The 20,216-nt window shown below is 37.9% G+C and overlaps 1 protein-coding gene across 2 annotated transcripts in view; it reads right to left on the reverse strand.

The window, feature by feature from the left end:
* Nucleotides 1-19,154, reverse strand: part of LOC127413549 (CD276 antigen-like) — a 21,957-nt gene extending 2,803 nt beyond the window's left edge. Inside the window, exons 1-3 of one of the 2 annotated variants that reach the window (XM_051650789.1) lie at nt 18,971-19,154; nt 4,562-4,909; nt 2,694-2,969 (exon numbers count right to left, since the gene is read on the reverse strand). In XM_051650789.1, the coding sequence (XP_051506749.1) occupies nt 2,694-2,969; nt 4,562-4,909; nt 18,971-19,118 (772 nt within the window). In that variant the 5' untranslated portion in view covers nt 19,119-19,154. Of the gene's footprint in view, nt 1-2,693; nt 2,970-4,561; nt 4,910-15,359; nt 15,543-18,970 lie in introns of those variants that run through there. The other variant, XM_051650788.1, reaches the window with a different exon arrangement.
* Nucleotides 19,155-20,216: the final 1,062 nt, after the last annotated feature.

Genomic DNA, 20,216 nt, shown 5'->3' on the forward strand with positions numbered 1-20,216 from the left:
GAATAAAAATCCTTATAGGGCTTTTTTTTAAGGACCATTTAAAAAAAATTGGCATTGTGACATTATTTTCATGGCAAGATTTAAGCACATTCTGAGCAAAGTGTGGTTAAATCTTGTCATGAAAATTATGTCACAATGCAAAAGTTGAGTTCAGAGTTTTGAGGTGAATGTCTATTACTCAAAGTGTTTTTGCAGACATTCACTATTGTCTTAAGGATTGCTCAACCAAACATGAAATTTCTCATCACTTTATGTTGTTCCAAACTCTATAACTTTCTTCCATGGAACACAAAAGGAGATGCTAAAGATAGAAGAAGATAGAAGATATGTTTAAAACAACATGAGTGTGAGAAAATACAATTTTCATTTTTTTGGTGAACTGTTTATCAAATGCAGCTGGCTTGTTTAGTCTAGTGGTTTTAGTCTAGTTGCCAAGTTTAGCCTTGTTGAAACCCAACTATAATTTAGTAGATTTAATTATAATGATCAGGAATGTTAGGTTAATAATTATGAAATCCCTCCATGATGTACCACAGCAGAGGTCACTGTGGTGGATTTCATTAACCATCCAAAATAATCAAGTTGGCAAGACCAGGACAAGTTGCAACATGAGGAATATTTCTCAAAAGCCACATTTCAGTAACTATATTTGTATTATCCAATAGGGGTTTGTTTTGCAACAATGACTGGCTGGATGTAAAGTATCCTACTTGTTACATAGCTCCTTCCCAAATAAAGATATATGTGAACATGCAATATTGATTTGTGTGTATATATATATATATATATATATATATATATATATATATATATATATATATATATACACACAGTTGTGCTCAAAAGTTTGCATACCCTGGCAGAAATTCTGAAATTTTGGCATTGATTTTGAAAATATAACTGATCATCTGGTCTTTTATTTAAGGATAGTGATCATATGAAGCCATTTATTATCACATAGTTGTTTGGCTCCTTTTTAAATCATAATGATAACAGAAATCACCCAAATGTCCCTGATCAAAAGTTTACATACCCTTGAATGTTTGGCCTTGTTACAGACACACAAGGTGACACACACAGGTTTAAATATCAATTAAAGGTTAATTTCCCACACCTGTGGCTTTTTAAATTGCAATTAGTGTCTGTGTATAAATAGTAAATGAGTTTGTTAGCTCTCACGTGGATGCACTGAGCAGGCTAGATACTGAGCCATGGGGAGCAGAAAAGAACTGTCAAAAGACCTGCGTAACAAGGCAATGGAACTTTATAAAGATGGAAAAGGATATAAAAAGATATCGAAAGCCTTGAAAATGCCAGTCAGTACTGTTCAATCACTTATTAAGAAGTGGAAAATTCAGGGATCTCTTGATACCAAGCCAAGGTCAGGCAGACCAAGAAAGATTTCAGCCACAACTGCCAGAAGAATTGTTCAGGATACAAAGAAAAACCCACAGGTAACCTCAGGAGAAATACAGGCTGCTCTGGAAAAAGACGGTGTTGTTCTCTCAAGGAGCACAATACGACGATACTTGAACAAAAGTGAGATGCATGGTCGAGTTGCCAGAAAGAAGCTTTTACTGCACCAATGCCACAAAAAAGCCCGGTTACAATATGCCCGACAACACCTTGACGCGCCTCACAGCTTCTGGCACACTGTGGTAATTTGGAGTGATGAGACCAAAATAGAGCTTTATGGTCACAACCATAAGCGCCATGTTTGGAGAGGGGTCAACAAGGCCTATAGTGAAAAGAATACCATCCCCACTGTGAAGCATGGTGGTGGCTCACTGATGTTTTGGGGGTGTGTGAGCTCTAAAGGCACGGGGAATCTTGTGAAAATTGATGGCAAGATGAATGCTGCATGTTATCAGAAAATACTGGCAGACAATTTGCATTCTTCAAAAGCTGCGCATGGGACGCTCTTGGACTTTCCAGCACGACAATGACCCTAAGCACAAGGCCAATTTGACCCTCCAGTGGTTACAGCAGAAAAAGGTGAAGGTCCTGGAGTGGCCATCACAGTCTCCTGACCTTAATATCATTGAGCCACTCTGGGGAGATCTCAAACGTGCGGTTCATGCAAGACGACCAAAGACTTTGCATGACCTGGAGGCATTTTTCCAAGACGAATGGGCAGCTATACCACCTGCAATTTGGGGCCTCATAGACAACTATTACAAAAGACTGCACGCTGTCATTGATGCTAAAGGGGCAATACACAGTAGTAAGAAATAAGGGTATGCATTCTTTTGAACAGGGGTTGTGCCATTCTGTTAGGGGGCAGTGGTGGCTCAGCAGTTAAGGCTCTGGGTTACTGATCAGAAGGTCAGGGGTTCAAGCCCCAGCACTGCCAAGATGCCACTGTTGGGACCTTGAGCAAGGCCCTTGACCCTATCTGCTCCAGGGGTGCCGTATCATGGCTGACCCTGCACTCTGACCCCAGCTTAGCTGGGATATATGAAAAAAAGGATTTCACTGTATATGTATAATGTGTGATAAATAAATATAATTGTTATAACCTACAGTTGAATATGAATCCCATAAGAAATAAAAGAAATGTGTTTTGCCTGCTCACTCATGTTTTCTTTAAAAATGGTACATATATTACCAATTCTCCAAGGGTATGCAACATTTTGAGCACAACTGTATATATGTGTGTGTGGGTGTGTGTGTGTTATCCTTGTAATTTGTACCATAGCTGATGATAACATTCCTTTGGAGTTCCTGATGGGCAACAGGGTTTTTTAGAGTGAATGTGACATTAAATGCTGGATTCTGTGTCACATAACTGCTTCTTAAGAAGTAGAGTCCTTCATCTGAGGTAGAAGAGACCTCCTGATGGTCACTGAGATTCTGACCCCCCGACCCCAGCCACATGACCTCTGGCTTAGGGTAGCCCTCTGTCTCGTACTGGATGGTGACATCTTTGGAATTCAGATGGATGCTTAACCTTGGCTCTGAATATAAGGCTGAATAGACAACACATACACAAGGCTGTTTGATCATATTTTTACAATTTCATTCACAGTCTCTCACATTGAACTATTAGAAGTTAAATTTAATTGGTGAATGTGATTAAAACAGGATTAGTTTAAATGCAGAATAAATGGCATTAATATGTGGAAAAGTGAAAAGGACAAGTTAACCCTAAAAAGAAAACAGTACTATTATTTTCATTATTATTGTTATTTTTTGCAAAGGAAAAAGAGAAATTCTGAAGAAACTTTAAGCGATTTTGTTCCATGCAATGTCTGTCAACCTCAGAAGGAAAAAAGAACACCATAAAAGCAGTCTATATGTATTAAGCGGAATAGTGCATGTCTTTTGAAGCCATATGATAGCTTTGTGTGAGGATCATACTGAATTTGAAGCTGAAGATTGTAAGTTAGTCACTGAACGGAATTGCAAAAATCAATATTGTTTCAAACTGTTCTCCGAATATGCCCCCATCTGCTGTTGAGCAAACAAACAGATAGCCCCGCTCCAACTCACGCCATTGTTGAGTCAATGCTGCTGTCTTCAGGTTCAAAATGAGACGCTCAAAAACATTTTTAAGATGTTTACAATTATCGCTGCATATTAAGCTGGGATAGGAAAGAATATTTTAACACCAAAAAATATATATAATTCAATACAAGTTAAGCTTAATCGACATCATTAGTGGCATAATGGTCGATTACCACAAACAATAATCAAATAATACAGTTAAAACTCATGTATTAAGTTGTAATGTTGTTTAAATAAAAAAAAAAATGAAACACCATAAAATCATGGCATCGAAGTTGTAAAACAACAAAAGGGCATTAGCGCGCAAAAGACCTAGCACGTGTGGAGGCTAACGCTATTCTCCGCAGCATCCACGCACAACCCACCACGCACCCCACCGACAGTGAGAACCACATTATGGCGACCACAAGGAGGTTAACCCAATGTGACTCTACCCAACCTAGCAACTGGGCTAATTGGTTGCTTGACTGGATTCACTCAGCACGCCCTGGATTTGAACTTGCAACTCCAAGTGTGGTCGTCAGCGTCTTTACTTGTTGAGCTACCCAGGCACCCTCCCCCCATTAATTTAAAAAAAAAATAAGGGACTCTTAAGTCAAACGTATTTTTTGTGGTAATAAACATTATGCCACAAATGCCGCTGACTGAGCTTAACTTGTTTTGAACCCGGAATATTCCTTAAGTCATTAATTACTGAAAATCCCCCTCTCAAATCTCTTTCTCCATCTGCATATTTGAACCAATGCCATTTTGGCATCAATGGCATCAAATCTATTTGTGAATATAAAAGCAGATGCAAATACGATTTCAGAACTTGGTGGAAAATGATCAGTGAATAACAACTTAGTTACTATAGTATTGACTTTTATGAGCTTGACAGACATAGCTATTATAAACTGATGCTGTATGGAAACAAGCTGCGTAAAGATTGTTCTTAATTTCTCTTTTTATGTTGCACAGAAAAAAACACAAATGGCTGAGTAATTAATGACAGAATCTTCATTTGTGGTTGAACCATTCCTTTAATTTGTAAAGTGACAAATACTTTGCATACCTGCATATACCAGCTGTACCACTCCTCTATCAGTTCCTTTGGTGTTGCTCACTATGCACTGATATTTGCCTGCATCCTTCAATCCAAAATTTGTTATACTCAGGGACGCAATTCCTTTTGCAATTAGCTTGTGATTTAACTTTGTACGGTTAAGGTAATCTGAGCTTTGTCGATCTAGCTGGTCCCTCTGGTAGTAATAGCTGTGAACCACCCGGATGTCTTCCTGTCGTTGCCAGGTGATCACCAGGTGGGTAAGGTTATGGTCTGGAACAAATTCACAAGGCAGAAAAGCAGTCTCTCCACGCACCACAAGAACAGGACTGGATGGTACTTCGACTGTGAAGGAGGCTGGGGAGGAGAAATTTTAGACTTGAATAGAGAATGTTTGGTTGGGGAAGCACAGTTCTATATGTATTCAACTCAAAGACTTCATTCATGTTTACCCATATTAATCAAAATTTTAGCCAGTGATCATGCATTTCGGGGGGAACTGTAGATTGCCTAGAAAAAGAAAATGTCAATACTATCTTTGATGCTGGCTTGACAAAGCCTTGTTCAAAAGTTTAAAATAGTTTGAAAGTTACTTTGAAATCTGAAGTTATTTAGGCCTTATATAGATGGAATACAGTACTCAGTGGTCGGTCTGAAGTGAAATTTGTAGTTTAAAGGCTATAAAAAGCCTTGTGCGGTTTGAAAATATCTAAAGCATGCCTTGCTACATGGTTGCTAAGCAGTTGCTATGTGTTTTTGGGTTATTGCAAGGGTTCTGCTCTGTGATTGTTAAGATTTTGTTGCCAAGAAGTTGGTTGGGTCTGTCTACCAACAATCAATTTCAGTCACTTAACATCACTTCTTGTACAGTAACATTGCAGGAAGGTACTGCTAACAGAGTGTAACAGAGTTCTGCTACTGCAAGCTTACTGCTACAACAGCAAAACAAGAACATTATTTTTGTTAGCTAGAACAAGATGATAACACAACAGGCTTTACAAACAGCTTTCCCTTGTGGTTCAAGGAGGATCAGATTCGCAGAGGGGATTGAATTTTGCATGACACAGGGTTTCCTTTAGGGTATTAACACCATGTGTTTTACTGATTGGATAGCTGAGTAAATGCCGAACTTATGCTGAACCTCTTCAGTCATTTGAGGAAAAAGAGGTGCTGCTGTGCCTTCTAAACCATCTTCTGTGTGTGCTCCGTTCATGTCAGGTACTCAGTGATCTGCATGCCCAGGAACATGAAGGATCTGACCCTCTCCACAATGTCACTGTTGATGGTGATGGAGGCATGTAATCCTTTGTTTGTTGAGGGAGAGGCAGATTTCCTGGCACCATTGTATCAGGGCACTGACCTCACGATATGCAGTCTCATTGCCATAAGACCACTGTTGTGTCATCAGCAAATTTCACAACAATATTGGTGCTGTTAATGGCCAGACAGTCATGAGTGTAGAGGGAGTACAGGAGAGGGCTCAGCACACATGCCTGAGGAGCTACATCGTTGAGTGTGAGTGATGATGAGATGGTGCTGCCCAGTCTAACCATCTGGTGCTGGTCTGACAGGAAGCTCAGGATCCAGTTACAGATTGTAAGGCTGGCAACAGGATGTCTATAATTTATAATTATAATTCTATTTATCACACATCCTTTTTTTCACATATCCCAGCTAAGCTGGAGTCAGAGTGCAGGGTCAGCCATGATATGGCACCCCTGGAGCAGATAGGGTCAAGGGCCTTGCTCAAGGGCCCAACAGTGGCATCTTGGCAGTGCTGGGGCTTGAACCCCCAGCCTTCTGATCAGTAACCCAGAGCCTTAACCGCTGAGCCACCACTGCCCCAATGTCTACAAACAAAAGGCGCCATTTCTGGTAAAAGTCAAAGAACTCTGCGAGAATCAGCGTCATAGAACTCTCTCACAAAAGCTGAAATCTTCACCTGAATATCACCACAGTGTGATAAATTGCAAATCACCTTGCTGCCCCCTTCTCTCTCTCCCTTCTCCCATTCAACAGCTCTGAACCAACACAAAGACACAAGATTTATATGTAAAATATAACAAATACCATGAAAACAAAGTATGCAACTGTATGTGTTTGATATCATTTAAGAGGTCTCTATGTGACTGGTATAATGGTCTCTTTCCCATGTTGATAAAACTAATGGTAACAAAGTTATAAGGTCTTTGCCAAATACTGCATAATTCTGGAGGTCTATCCCCCTCCTTGACCTACAGTTGAAATGATCTCCTGTATGTTAACAAGGTTAAACCCCAGGAAGTCAAGAACCCCTTCACCCCCAAATTCTCATTGTTCAAAGGATAATACCATTTGGTACACAATGTTTATTCTGTCTAGATATTTAAGGAAAGTTGGCAGGAAGCTCAGGGAATCTGTAAGCAGATCTCCCATGCTTTACCGCTGCATGTAGTTTTGTCAGGTATGTTTCTTTGACTTGTCTTTTATTTTTAGTAATGCTTGTTTATTCTGATCATGTGAAATTGGCTTTGATTTGAATTTCTGCAACAATGTTTTATATCCTACCTGACAAATAAATTGTTATTATTTGATTTATTCTGAATTCCCCCAAAATCATTACTGGAGCTTTAATATAGGAGGAAGCCATTTAAAGACTCTCAGTTTGAACTTAAACCACTCAGGACAACCAGGTAGGACAACCACCTAGGACAAACCGGGTAGGATTTGAATTTCATTAGACCAGAGTAGACCATACTGGAGCTTTAATATAGGAGAAACCACTCAGGACAACCAGGTAGGATAACCACCTAGGACAACCAGGTAGGAGAAAGCCATTTAAAGACTCTCAGTCACTGCTCACCGCCCGTCTTAGCAAGTTGTATGTACGTGACTAAGCGGCAATATCGTCTGGTTATGAGACAAGCCAAACCAGACGATATTAGTTAACCCTACAACCGCTGACTAAGAATGGAACTGGCTATCCATTTTCGGGAGGTTTACGTAATTTAATAACGGCCGGCGTAAGTCTCCAAAGATCGAAAGGACAATGAAGAGGATTTAGAATAATCAATAACCTAAAAATGTTAAATTAAAAGAATGATCAGAAATTAATTAAAGCTTAAATATAAATCAGAGGTCAACTTAAAATTGGAGTCAGATTAATATAAAATTGGAGTCAGATAAAGTGAATAACGGAGTCAAATGTGTGAATTAAACAATAATTGCTTTACTTCAGCGCTCAGAAAAGACAGAACAACGCAGAGACCTTCAAGGGCAATTTATTGAAGTTCCACTCCGGAACGGATAGAAAATTATCCCTTTTTACAAGATGGAGTTGTCCAGACCCAGGTTGCATAGCTTGCTGTCCAGCTTGAGGGGACTATGGTGTTGAATGCTGAGCTATAATCAACGAACAGCATTCTCATATAGGGGTCTCTCTTCTCCACCAGATACATCTTGGCCAAGTATAAATAAATGTTTTGTTTTTTTTTGTTCAGGCCACATCCATAAATTTTACTCATAGTACACTGCAGTTTGGGAGCTGCACAATTCACATGTGAGCTAGCAATCATGGATGAAACACAGAGCAACGGTACAGCAGTCAAGGACATACATCCAGCGCGTTTACATAGAAAAACAATGGAAAAACAGATGCATGCAAAAACGGCCCTTCGTCTGTTTGCGCGTATCTGTGTGAGTGAGTGCGCATGGGCGAAACAAGTTCGGAAGGCCTGTATATTTTTTTCATAAATTACAAATCCGAAGCCAAAGTCCTACTGACCTGAACCCGGTGGCTTTGTGAACTGCTCTGAGACCGCAGACAACAGCGTATTTGCGTGTGTACCCAGAACAACATGTCACCCCTCAAGCGGTTTTTGCAGAGATTTCCTACTCGGGCCAGGGGGCCTCCAATGTCCGGGACCCCACGCAATTGCGTGGTGGTTAAAACCGCTAATGGACTTACATTGAAGGAGGGACATGTGCCATATCTGGGGATCAGAATATCTTATATATTATATATATATTAACTTAAAAAAAGAAACGTCCTCTCATTTTTCTACTGCTTTTATTTTCAGCAAACTTCAGCAAAAAATGGCCACCAGCTGCACCTACAAGCCCTCAGTCCAGCATCTCTCAGCCTATAGCGGACAGTCTGAGCACTGATGGAGGGATTGTGCGTTCCTGGTGTAACTCGGGCAGTTGTTGTTGCCATCCTGTACCTGTCCCGCAGGTGTGATGTTCGGATGTACCGATCCAGTGCAGGTATTGTTACACGTGGTCAGCCACTGCGAGGACGATCAGCTGTCCTTCCTGTCTCCCTGTAGCGCTGTCTTAGGCATCTCACAGTATGGACATGGCATCTTTCTTTTGGTGTTTTTCAGAGTCAGTAGAAAGGTCTCTTTAGTGTCCTAAGTTTTTATAACTACAGCCTACTGTCTGTAAGCTGATAGTGTCTTAACAACCATTCCACAGGTGCATGTTCATTAATTGTTTATGGTTCACTGAACAAGCATGGAAAACATTGTTTAAACCCTTTAACATAAAGATCTGTAGTTATTTGGATTTTTACAAAATTATCTTTAAAATACAGTGTCCTGAAAAGGGGACGTTTCTTTTTTTGCTGAGTTTATATACACACTACTGGTCAAAACTTTTGAAACACTTGACTGAAATGTTTCTCATGATCTTAAAAATCTTTTGATCTGAAGGCGTATGCTTAAATGTTTGAAATTAGTTTTGTAGACAAAAATATAATTGTGCCACCATATTAATTTATTTCATTATAAAACTAAAATTTAATTAACTAAAAGTTTTTGAAATTGATGACTTGGACCAAATAATAAAGAAAAGCAGCCAACATAGATGGGAACTCCTTCAATACTGTTTAAAAATCATCCCAGGGTGATACCTCAAGAAGTTGGTTGAGAAAATGTCAAGAGTACATGTCTGCAAATTCTAGGCAAAGGGTGACTACTTTGAAGACGCTAAAATATAACACAGTTTTGAATTATTTTGGATTTTGTTTAGTCACAACATAATTCCCATAGTTCCATTTATGTTATTCCATAGTTTTGATGATTTTACTATTATTCTAAAATGTAAATATTACATATCATATATCTATATAAAAAGATATTAATATATATTATTAATATATATGACATGGGGGTGGACTTTTAAGCCTTGGGCTAGTAACCACCCAAAATACCCTAGCATTGTGGTAATGAAAAACTACAGGTGCATCTCAATAAATTAGAATGTCGTGGAAAAGTTCATTTATTTAAGTAATTCAACTCAAATTGTGAAACTTGTGTATTAAATAAATTCAATGCACACAGACTGAAGTAGTTTAAGTCTTTGGTTCTTTTAATTGTGATGATTTTGGCTCACATTTAACAAAAACCCACCAATTCACTATCTCAAAAAATTAGAATATGGTGACATGCCAATCAGCTAATCAACTCAAAACACCTGCAAAGGTTTCCTGAGCCTTCAAAATGGTCTCTCAGTTTGGTTCACTAGGCTACACAGTCATGGGGAAGACCGCTGATCTGACAGTTGTCCAGAAGACAATAATTGACACCCTTCACAAGGAGGGTAAGCCACAAACATTCATTGCCAAAGAAGCTGGCTGTTCACAGAGTGCTGTATCCAAGCATGTTAACAGAAAGTTGAGTGGAAGGAAAAAGTGTGGAAGAAAACGATGCACAACCAACCGAGAGAACCGCAGCCTTATGAGGATTGTCAAGCAAAATCGATTCAAGAATTTTGGTGAACTTCACAAGGAATGGACTGAGGCTGGGGTCAAGGCATCAAGAGCCACCACACACAGATGTGTCAAGGAATTTGGCTACAGTTGTCGTATTCCTCTTGTTAAGCCACTCCTGAACCACAGACAACGTCAGAGGCGTCTTACCTGGGCTAAGGAGAAGAAGAACTGGACTGTTGCTCAGTGGTCCAAAGTCCTCTTTTCAGATGAGAGCAAGTTTTGTATTTCATTTGGAAACCAAGGTCCTAGAGTCTGGAGGAAGGGTGGAGAAGCTCATAGCCCAAGTTGCTTGAAGTCCAGTGTTAAGTTTCCACAGTCTGTGATGATTTGGGGTGCAATGTCATCTGCTGGTGTTGGTCCATTGTGTTTTTTGAAAACCAAAGTCACTGCACCCGTTTACCAAGAAATTTTGGAGCACTTCATGCTTCCTTCTGCTGACCAGCTTTTTAAAGATGCTGATTTCATTTTCCAGCAGGATTTGGCACCTGCCCACACTGCCAAAAGCACCAAAAGTTGGTTAAATGACGATGGTGTTGGTGTGCTTGACTGGCCAGCAAACTCACCTGACCTGAACCCCATAGAGAATCTATGGGGTATTGTCAAGAGGAAAATGAGAAACAAGAGACCAAAAAATGCAGATGAGCTGAAGGCCACTGTCAAAGAAACCTGGGCTTCCATACCACCTCAGCAGTGCCACAAACTGATCACCTCCATGCCACGCCAAATTGAGGCAGTAATTAAAGCAAAAGGAGCCCTTACCAAGTATTGAGTACATATACAGTAAATGAACATACTTTCCAGAAGGCCAACAATTCACTAAAAATGTTTTTTTATTGGTCTTATGATGTATTCTAATTTTTTGAGATAGTGAATTGGTGGGTTTTTGTTAAATGTGAGCCAAAACCATCACAATTAAAAGAACCAAAGACTTAAACTACTTCAGTCTGTGTGCATTGAATTTATTTAATACACGAGTTTCACAATTTGAGTTGAATTACTGAAATAAATGAACTTTTCCACGACATTCTAATTTATTGAGATGCACCTGTATATACTGTCTGGAAAGAGCATTTTTATCAGGGACTCTGACTTTATCGAGTGGACATTCTCAATATCGCACATAAATTAATCTCACAGATAGAAGTGAATGAAACAAACTTCATGATGGGCTAAGTCTTTCCAAACATTTAATGCAAAAGCAGCCCACCAGTTCAAACAACACTGAAAATTCCTGGATTAAGATTAAAAAAAGACTTAAAGATTAAACTAAAACTGTAAGTCCCATTGCTTAGAATAGTAACAGTGCACCTCTCTATAATCCGCTCATGATTTGAGATATAAAAAAAAAAAAAACTGAGGACTAACATGAACTGTACAGGATCAATATAGGCAAAAAAAAAAAATAGTAATGCCAGGCAAAGCATACACTGACTACATTTTATATCTTCTGAAGACACAAGTTGTTCATGCCTAAGCAAAATTCACCACCACTATGCTTGGGTGTTGTGGGTGGTTGCTAGGTGACTACTTCCTAGCAAAATATGAAATCACCTAATTTATCATCCACCAGACGAAAATCTTTATTAGAAAATGAACACCACACCTCTCCTCAAGAAGCCAAATGGTTTGAGGTATTACTCATGTCTTTAACACGTAGGGCGAGTTATGTGCCAAACATTAATCCTTAGAAAAATTCCTAACCCTAAATATAATAGTGTAGTAATAATAGATAGTAATAGTGTTGCCTGCCTAAAGCCATCTTTACACAGCAAAGGTAGCACAGTAGCTGTTGCATCTATTGTGGCATTTAGGTGTATTTATTACACAGACTGTTTAATGCTGCTCAAATGCTGAATGTTTTAAATAATATGAATATAGAATGAATATAGAATTATGAAATGAATGGAAATATGAAATTATACTTTTAAAGATGTAACGAATTTATGAAATACTGTATGCTCTTTCATGACCAGTGTAAGGTAATGTTATTTTTATTTTATTTTTTTTATCCCCTTTTCTCCTCAATTTTGGAATGCCCAATTCCCACTACTTACTAGGTCCTCGTGGTGGCACGGTTACTCACCTCAGTCCGGGTGGTGGTGGACAAGTCTTAGTTGCCTCCGCTTCTGAGACAGTCAATCCGCGCATCTTATCATGTGGCTCGCTGTGCATGACGCCGCGGAGACTCGCAGCATGTGGAGGCTCATGCTACTCTCGTGATCCACGCACAACTTACCATGCGCCCCACTGAGAGCGAGAACCACTAATCGCGACCACGAAGAGGTTACCCCATGTGACTACCCTCCCTAGCAACCGGGCCAATTTGGTTGCATGGAAGACCTGGCTGGAGTCACTCAGCGTTTACTGATTTTTTTTAATGCAGCGTGTATTTATACATCGCGTTTCACTCAACCAAATGTTGAATGTTAAATGCTTTAACATAGAGCAGTTCGGATTCAAACTGATCCTAGAGAAGTAGTTACGGGCAGCTTTAAAACAAAGCAATTCGGATGCACAAGCAGTCAGTGATCATTCCACGTTGGATGTATCTGTATAATCATGCCGTGGGCATGGGAAGACTTCTCCGGCTTATGCCTGTGCTATATTATACCACAAAAATGTTTGTTACACACTTTTAAATGCAGCCTACATGAATCAGTCGCAAGAATCAAAGTATCACTTACCAGAATGTTACATTTTTCACTAAATGTTGCCTTATGATTGTCATGACAATGGCGAAGTTTATGACGGCTGCTCATTTAAGCTCCAATGTAATCACAATGGAAGTCAGCATGTTGTTTCCAAGAGTTCCAGTAGGATCTGCCATCTCAGACATTTTTGTATCAGCTCCAGTGTGTTTACCCTCCTTTTTGGTGCGACTGGAAGTGTGTCGCATCAGCAGTGTGGGAGACACGGGTTTGGAACCCGCATTGAAGTCAGGAAATAACAGCATTTGCATAATCAGTGACGAGTGCAAATCAGAGGTTGCATTTTTCCCTCTAACATTATATTTTTACTCCACTGATGTTTAAGTTTGGTTGGAGGTACGGATTATAAAATATGTATTTTTCATATTCGAAACACTGCCCCCAGTGTCCAAAACGGTAAACACTAACACTGGGGCAGTGTTTCGAATTTCGCCAAGTACAGACCGATTTTAGCTAAAGTCAACCTATTGTTTCCGATTTCACCGTGAGATCGGTCCGTTTTATGCTGCATTGCATCTTTACACAGAATTTTGAGCAGGCATAGAGCAACCTTAACTCAGCTGTGTAAAGCAAGGCTATAATATTTTCAATTTGTAACTCTAATTTAGTTTTTGCTTTGTCAGTTCTTTGTTAGTTTTAGTTTTTCAGTACATTTAGTTTTTATTGTAGTTTTAGTATTTATATTAAGGGATAATTGGAGAATGGGGAAAACAGGCATTTATGTACTGTGGGTTATATAGCTGGACTCACCAAGACCCCAAAAACGAAATGAAAATTGATTCTAGATTATTTTTATTTTATTTCAGTTAGATTCAGACATTAAATATTCCTCAAATCACGTAGCTTATTGAGGAAAGGTGTACTATTACTTTTCTAAGTAATTAGACTTTAAATGATTTCCTGGCAAAGAATAAAATGGGCCAGGAAAAAATCCCATTGAAATATACTGAAGGAGGTACCCCATATCTAGAGACCAGAGTATCATAAAGATTAATGAAATTGTACTGTTACTAGGCTATTCATTTGTCCAGTGTTTGAGGTCATTTACATTGAAATGTTTTTATTATTTATTTATTTTTTGTCTATTTTGAAATATTAGAGTCTATTTTGAGTCTAATTATTATTCTGGAGCCGTATTACAGAAACTTGCTATCTTAAGTCTGAGATACAAACAGAAATCACCATGGTAACTAAACAGATCAGATTCTAACGTTGCAAAATATCATTAAATTGGCCACAGAAATTTCCACGGATCCATTTCCAAGGATATGCCCTGCAGTGAACCTTGGGTGCCACCCCATGAATTTCCACACCCACAATTCATGGATTCCTTACATGAGAATCCTTAATATTTTGTTTACCCGTCTGCACACAAAGCATTCTGTTCTACCTGCTGACATCACCCAGCTGAACTGAAACCTAATCATTCTGTCACATGTAAAAACCAGCACACAAAGATGTTTCAGTGAATGAGCAGCACCACCCCGCCCTTAGAAGATAATTGATGGGAGAGCTATGTGAATGCCATTTCCATGCAATCTGTAGAACACATTCTGAAGCTAAACTAAGAATGAAAAAAACTAAAACTTCACCAGTAGTGTGCAAGAAAGTCTCCAAGAATCCCAGAATACACACACAAGACAAGTGCTGATACAGTCAGTGTTGAAATACATCCAACATCCATGCCTATATACCCAGCCATTGCACATCCAATAAAAATGGATGTGCAAATTTTCTTTTTATTTTATTGCCCAACCCTGGGCTACACCACTGCCATATAAAAAGTCAACCTGTTATTTATTTTTTTCCTGGGCAAGAAGGGTGAATTTTAGCTGTTTTTAAAGCCATAGCCTATGTGTCTATACAGAAACTGTCTTAAAAAATGAACCTGCCCTGAGAAATATTCACAGAAGTAACAAGTGTCTCCCTGAAATATAAAGCCTAAATGTTTACAAAGCGAATGTGAAGAATGGAACATCAATCTGAATAATCTACTCAGAAACGACTGTTGAAAGACCAGTCCAGGGAAACACTGATTTCGTCTCAGCACTTGTCCAAAAATGGCTGTGTGCTGTCGATGTTGGACGAGAAAGTAAAGTAAAAACACATGACTGGGACACATGCATCAAAGAAAAATCCAAATCATTCACCTAATGCCAAATATCAGTTTCTGAGAACCAAATGGTGAAACTGAACTAGATATGCACAAACGACACAAACTCTGAGCAAAAAAAAAAAAAAAAACATACAGGACTTAATTTTTGTTTAGTTTGGCATGAATTATTGTTCAGCCCGGATTTTACATTTCTATACACATGCAGAAACACTCATACAATCTTTTACACACCTGCAAAATGCGGGACGATCCAAAACAGTTGAATCAACAGCATAATCATGTCTTTACGCCATTCACCCGTGAAAACAGCAACATGCACATACATTATTAGATGTAAAAAGCAAACTGCACACACTACTCCAGAACGAGAGAGACGCATGCAACCACACGCCGCAACCGACTGTTTCACTCTGTGCAGTTTTTTCTTATTTAAAGGGATCTCTCACAAGGAGGACACTGTTGATATGAGGGGGCTGCATTCCAGAAAATGCTACTCTTTACTCAAGGAAACGTTTATCAGGGTACGTTAATTTCTGAATAAGTACATACCGGAAAGTCTTTGCTCCAAAAAAAAAAAAAATCATTTCCACTGTAATTAATCTGGAAAAAGGTTTACATTGAACTATTTGGACACTATGTGGGGTAAGTTGTCAAAACGTGAAGCTATAGAATTTTTAATTACTTTTGACAAGATTTTTGTTGATTGCCAAAATAAATTGCAATTAATTTAAATTAAACTGAAAATAAATAAATAAATCATAAACCATATGACTACCTCTCGCAATTTTTTATATAATAATTTTTTTTTTAAATATTGAGTGTAAATTTATAACATTATGTTTTGTGTTATATTACCCTGGAATTAGTTTTAAAAAACTAAATTTTCAATTTATTGAAATTGCAATTTATTGCCCTGGAAACATCTGCAGTCCTCATGCCTCCATGCAGCATGCCTAAGGCACGTTCACGCCGATGAGCAGGGACCCTGAGCATCTTACTTTTGGTGTTTTTCAGAGTCAGTAGAAAGGTCTCTTTAGTGTCCTAAGTGTTTATAACTGTGACCTTAATTGCCTACTGTCTGTAAGCTGTTAGTGTCTTAACGACCATTCCACAGGTGCATGTTCATTAATTGTTTATGGTTCATTGAACAGGCATGGAAAACATTGTTTAAACCCTTTACAATAAAGATCTGTAAAGTTATTTGGATTTTTACAAAATTATCTTTAAAATACAGTATCCTGAAAAAGGATTTAATTTATTCTCTGTATTGGAATTGTAAACTTTTATTTAATTGATCTGCCCTTTTTTGTTGTTGTTGGTTATGATGTTAATTATTGTTATATGTTTCAATTAAGCAAAAAAAAAAAAAATACATAAAAGTTCATGTAGGAGGAGCTACTGTAAAATAAAATAAAATAAAATAAAATAAAAAACTTTAGATTTTATTGCACCAGTGTTATTACAGTTAACAAAATCCAAAACGAAAACCAACTAAAACAATTCTCATGAACTAAAATAAAAATAAAAAGTAAAATGATTGGAAAAAAATAAAACTAAATTATTTTTCATAACCCCAAAACTAACTAAAATAAAATAAAAATGATCTCAAATAAATGTTTGTTTTTAATACTCTAGGGTAAATATGGTCAAGTAGAAACATTTGGAAATTTTCTATTTTTTGATGCATCTAATTATGATCCAAACACACATAACCTAACATTACACCTTTATAGAAAGCGTAGGATGTCTTCTACAGCCAATTTTTTTTATTTTATTTTTTTGCTACATTTTCCTTAAAGTATGTAACAATTTTCATGTAATATTCGGCTTTTCTTTTTTTTTTTGCCAATGTGTGAACAGCTTGTAACACAACTTAAAAAATGAGCCCTTCGCGGACTTCCTAGGTTGCCTGTTAAAGCCTGTAGACTGATTTTCATGCAATGGGAATGGGTCGGTTTTGCCGGGAAAATCCAAAGGATGTGACGTTTATGCGCACTCCTGAGAGCCTTGCCTCAGTGCTTCTCTTCCTCTATTCATCAACAACAAACAGTCTGCAACACTAGGTAACATGATCTTAGAAATGGAATCCAGCAAACGTCCGGCTCCCTGCACAACACCGACTCCTACACAAACAAAAAAAAACATTTATCTACTGAATCCTGTCTGACTAAGCGGGAATGTGATCATGGTCGAGCGAAAACTAGATTGAACATCGGCAGGGCATTTGATTCCTGGAGGGACCTTCCTTTGGTTTTTGGGGATCAAAACCGACCCTGAATTGCCGTTCTTCTCATTGGACAGGTAAGCTTACATAACTGCAAAGCATGTGAAATATAGTGCCATAAGGATTGATCTGTGTCATTTTAGCTAACTTGATCTTGCCTGCTAATGCTGACGAATTGCAAGCTACCTTGCTTCGTAACTTTCAAATAATTTCAACGATCTTCTCTTTATACTAAAAGTCAAGTTAATGTCAATGTTAATCTGTAATTATTCAGCAAGGTAAACTACAATAACACATGAAATGAATGCTAGACAATGTTCAAGATAATGCAAAAAGCTCCATTCATTAGTGTAACGTAACTTGGTTATACAGAAAATATATACAATCTATTATTATAAAACAATAGCGCTTCGATATATCAAAATGACAGTTGTGATGGAATCACATCAATACTGAATTGTGTCAACATATTTATAATGTACAGTCTATTTTATAAACATCTACTGTCATCATCCTCCAAATTAAGCTAACAGCTACTGATAAAGCTGACTAGCTAGCCAACGCCGACATAGGCTATCGTATAAATGCAGTCAATGTATCATGCAAAGAAAAGTGATTACTTCAATCTACAGTCTCGCATAGTCAGACCTATATCCACACTTTGTTTTAGCCCTGTTGCAGCACTGGAGAGTCAAATATAATATACAGTCTCAAAGTTTGTAGTAAAACAATCATAACTGTGTAATTTTAATTATGCTACCTCATCGGTCAGCATGATGCCGGTGAATCACGTTCAGTCTCTTTGTACGTTACGTCATTGTTTTGGTCGATGCTCACTTGCTCGTGTCCCTATGGAGTGTGTGCACGAGCACGAGCAACAGGCTGCAGTTCATTTAACGGCCACGGGTGTCATTAATAACAAGGGTTTCTGAATCTTACATACTACACCATTAACAACAGAGACGCGCCACATCCAAACAGTTCTGGGTGGCCCTGGATCTAATTTGGGTAAGCCCAGGCCCAACCCTGGGCTACACCACTGCCATATAAAAAGTCAACCTGTTATTAATTTTTTTCCTGGGCAAGAAGGGTGAATTTTAGCTGTTTTTAGAGCCATAGCCTATGTGTCTATACAGAAACTGTCTTAAAAAATGAACCTGCCCTGAGACATATTCACAGAATTAACAAGTGTCTCCCTGAAATATAAAGCCTAAATGTTTACAAAGCGAATGTGAAGAATGGAACATCAATCTGAATAATCTACTCAGAAACGACTGTTGAAACACCAGTCCAGGGAAACACTGATTTCGTCTCAGCACTTGTCCGAAAATGGCTGTGTGCTGTCGATGTTGGACGAGAAAGTACAGTAAAAACACATGACTGGGACACATGCATCAAAGAAAATCAAAAACATTCGCCTAATGCCAAATATCAGTTTCTGAGAACCAAATGGTGAAACTGAACTAGATATGCACAAACGACACAAACTCTGAGCAAAAAAAAAAAAAAAAAAAACATACAGGACTTAATTTTTGTTTAGTTTGGCATGAATTACTGTTCAGCCCGGATTTTAAATTTCTATACACATGCAGAAACACTCATAAAATCTTTTACACACCTGCAAAATGCGGGACGATCCAAAACAGTTGAATCAACAGCATAATCATGTCTTTACGCCATTCACCCGTGAAAACAGCAACATGCACATACATTATTAGATGTAAAAAGCAAACTGCACACACTACTCCAGAACGAGAGAGACGCATGCAACCACACGCCGCAACCGACTGTTTCACTCTGTGCAGTTTTTTCTTATTTAAAGGGATCTCTCACAAGGAGGACACTGTTGATATGAGGGGGCTGCATTCCAGAAAATGCCACTCTTTACTCAAGGAAACGTTTATCAGGGTACGTTAATTTCTGAATAAGTACATACCGGAAAGTCTTTGCTCCAAAAAAAAAAAAAAAATCATTTCCACTGTAATTAATCTGGAAAAAGGTTTACATTGAACTATTTGGACACTATGTGGGGTAAGTTGTCAAAACGTGAAGCTATAGAATTTTTAATTACTTTTGACAAGATTTTTGTTGATTGCCAAAATAAATTGCAATTAATTTAAATTAAACTGAAAATAAATAAATAAATCATAAACCATATGACTACCTCTCGCAATTTTTTATATAATAATTTTTTTTTTTAAATATTGAGTGTAAATTTATAACATTATGTTTTGTGTTATATTACCCTGGAATTAGTTTTAAAAAACTAAAATTTCAATTTATTGCCCTGGAAACATCTGCAGTCCTCATGCCTCCATGCAGCATGCCTAAGGCACGTTCATGCGGATGAGCAGGGACCCTGAGCATCTTTCTTTTGGTGTTTTTCAGAGTCAGTAGAAAGGTCTCTTTAGTGTCCTAAGTGTTTATAACTGTGACCTTAATTGCCTACTGTCTGTAAGCTGTTAGTGTCTTAACGACCGTTTCACAGGTGCATGTTCATTAATTGTTTATGGTTCATTGAACAAGCATGGAAAACATTGTTTAAACCCTTTACAATAAAGATCTGGAAAGTTATTTGGATTTTTACAAAATTATCTTTAAAATACAGTGTCCTGAAAAAGGGACATTTTTTTTTTTTTTTTTGCTGAGTTTATATCACTTTCGGTTAACAAAAAAGCAATCAGAATATGTATAATTTGTTTAGGATTTAATTTATTCTCTGTATTGGAATTGTAAACTTTTATTTAATTGATCTGCCCTTTTTTGTTGTTGTTGTTGGTTATGATGTTAATTATTGTTATATGTTTCAATTAAGCAAAAAAAAAAAAAAAAAAAAAACATAAAAAAAAGTTCATGTAGGAGGA

The sequence above is a fragment of the Myxocyprinus asiaticus genome, chromosome 23, assembly GCF_019703515.2.
Source record: "Myxocyprinus asiaticus isolate MX2 ecotype Aquarium Trade chromosome 23, UBuf_Myxa_2, whole genome shotgun sequence".
NCBI classification, from domain to species: domain Eukaryota; kingdom Metazoa; phylum Chordata; class Actinopteri; order Cypriniformes; family Catostomidae; genus Myxocyprinus; species Myxocyprinus asiaticus.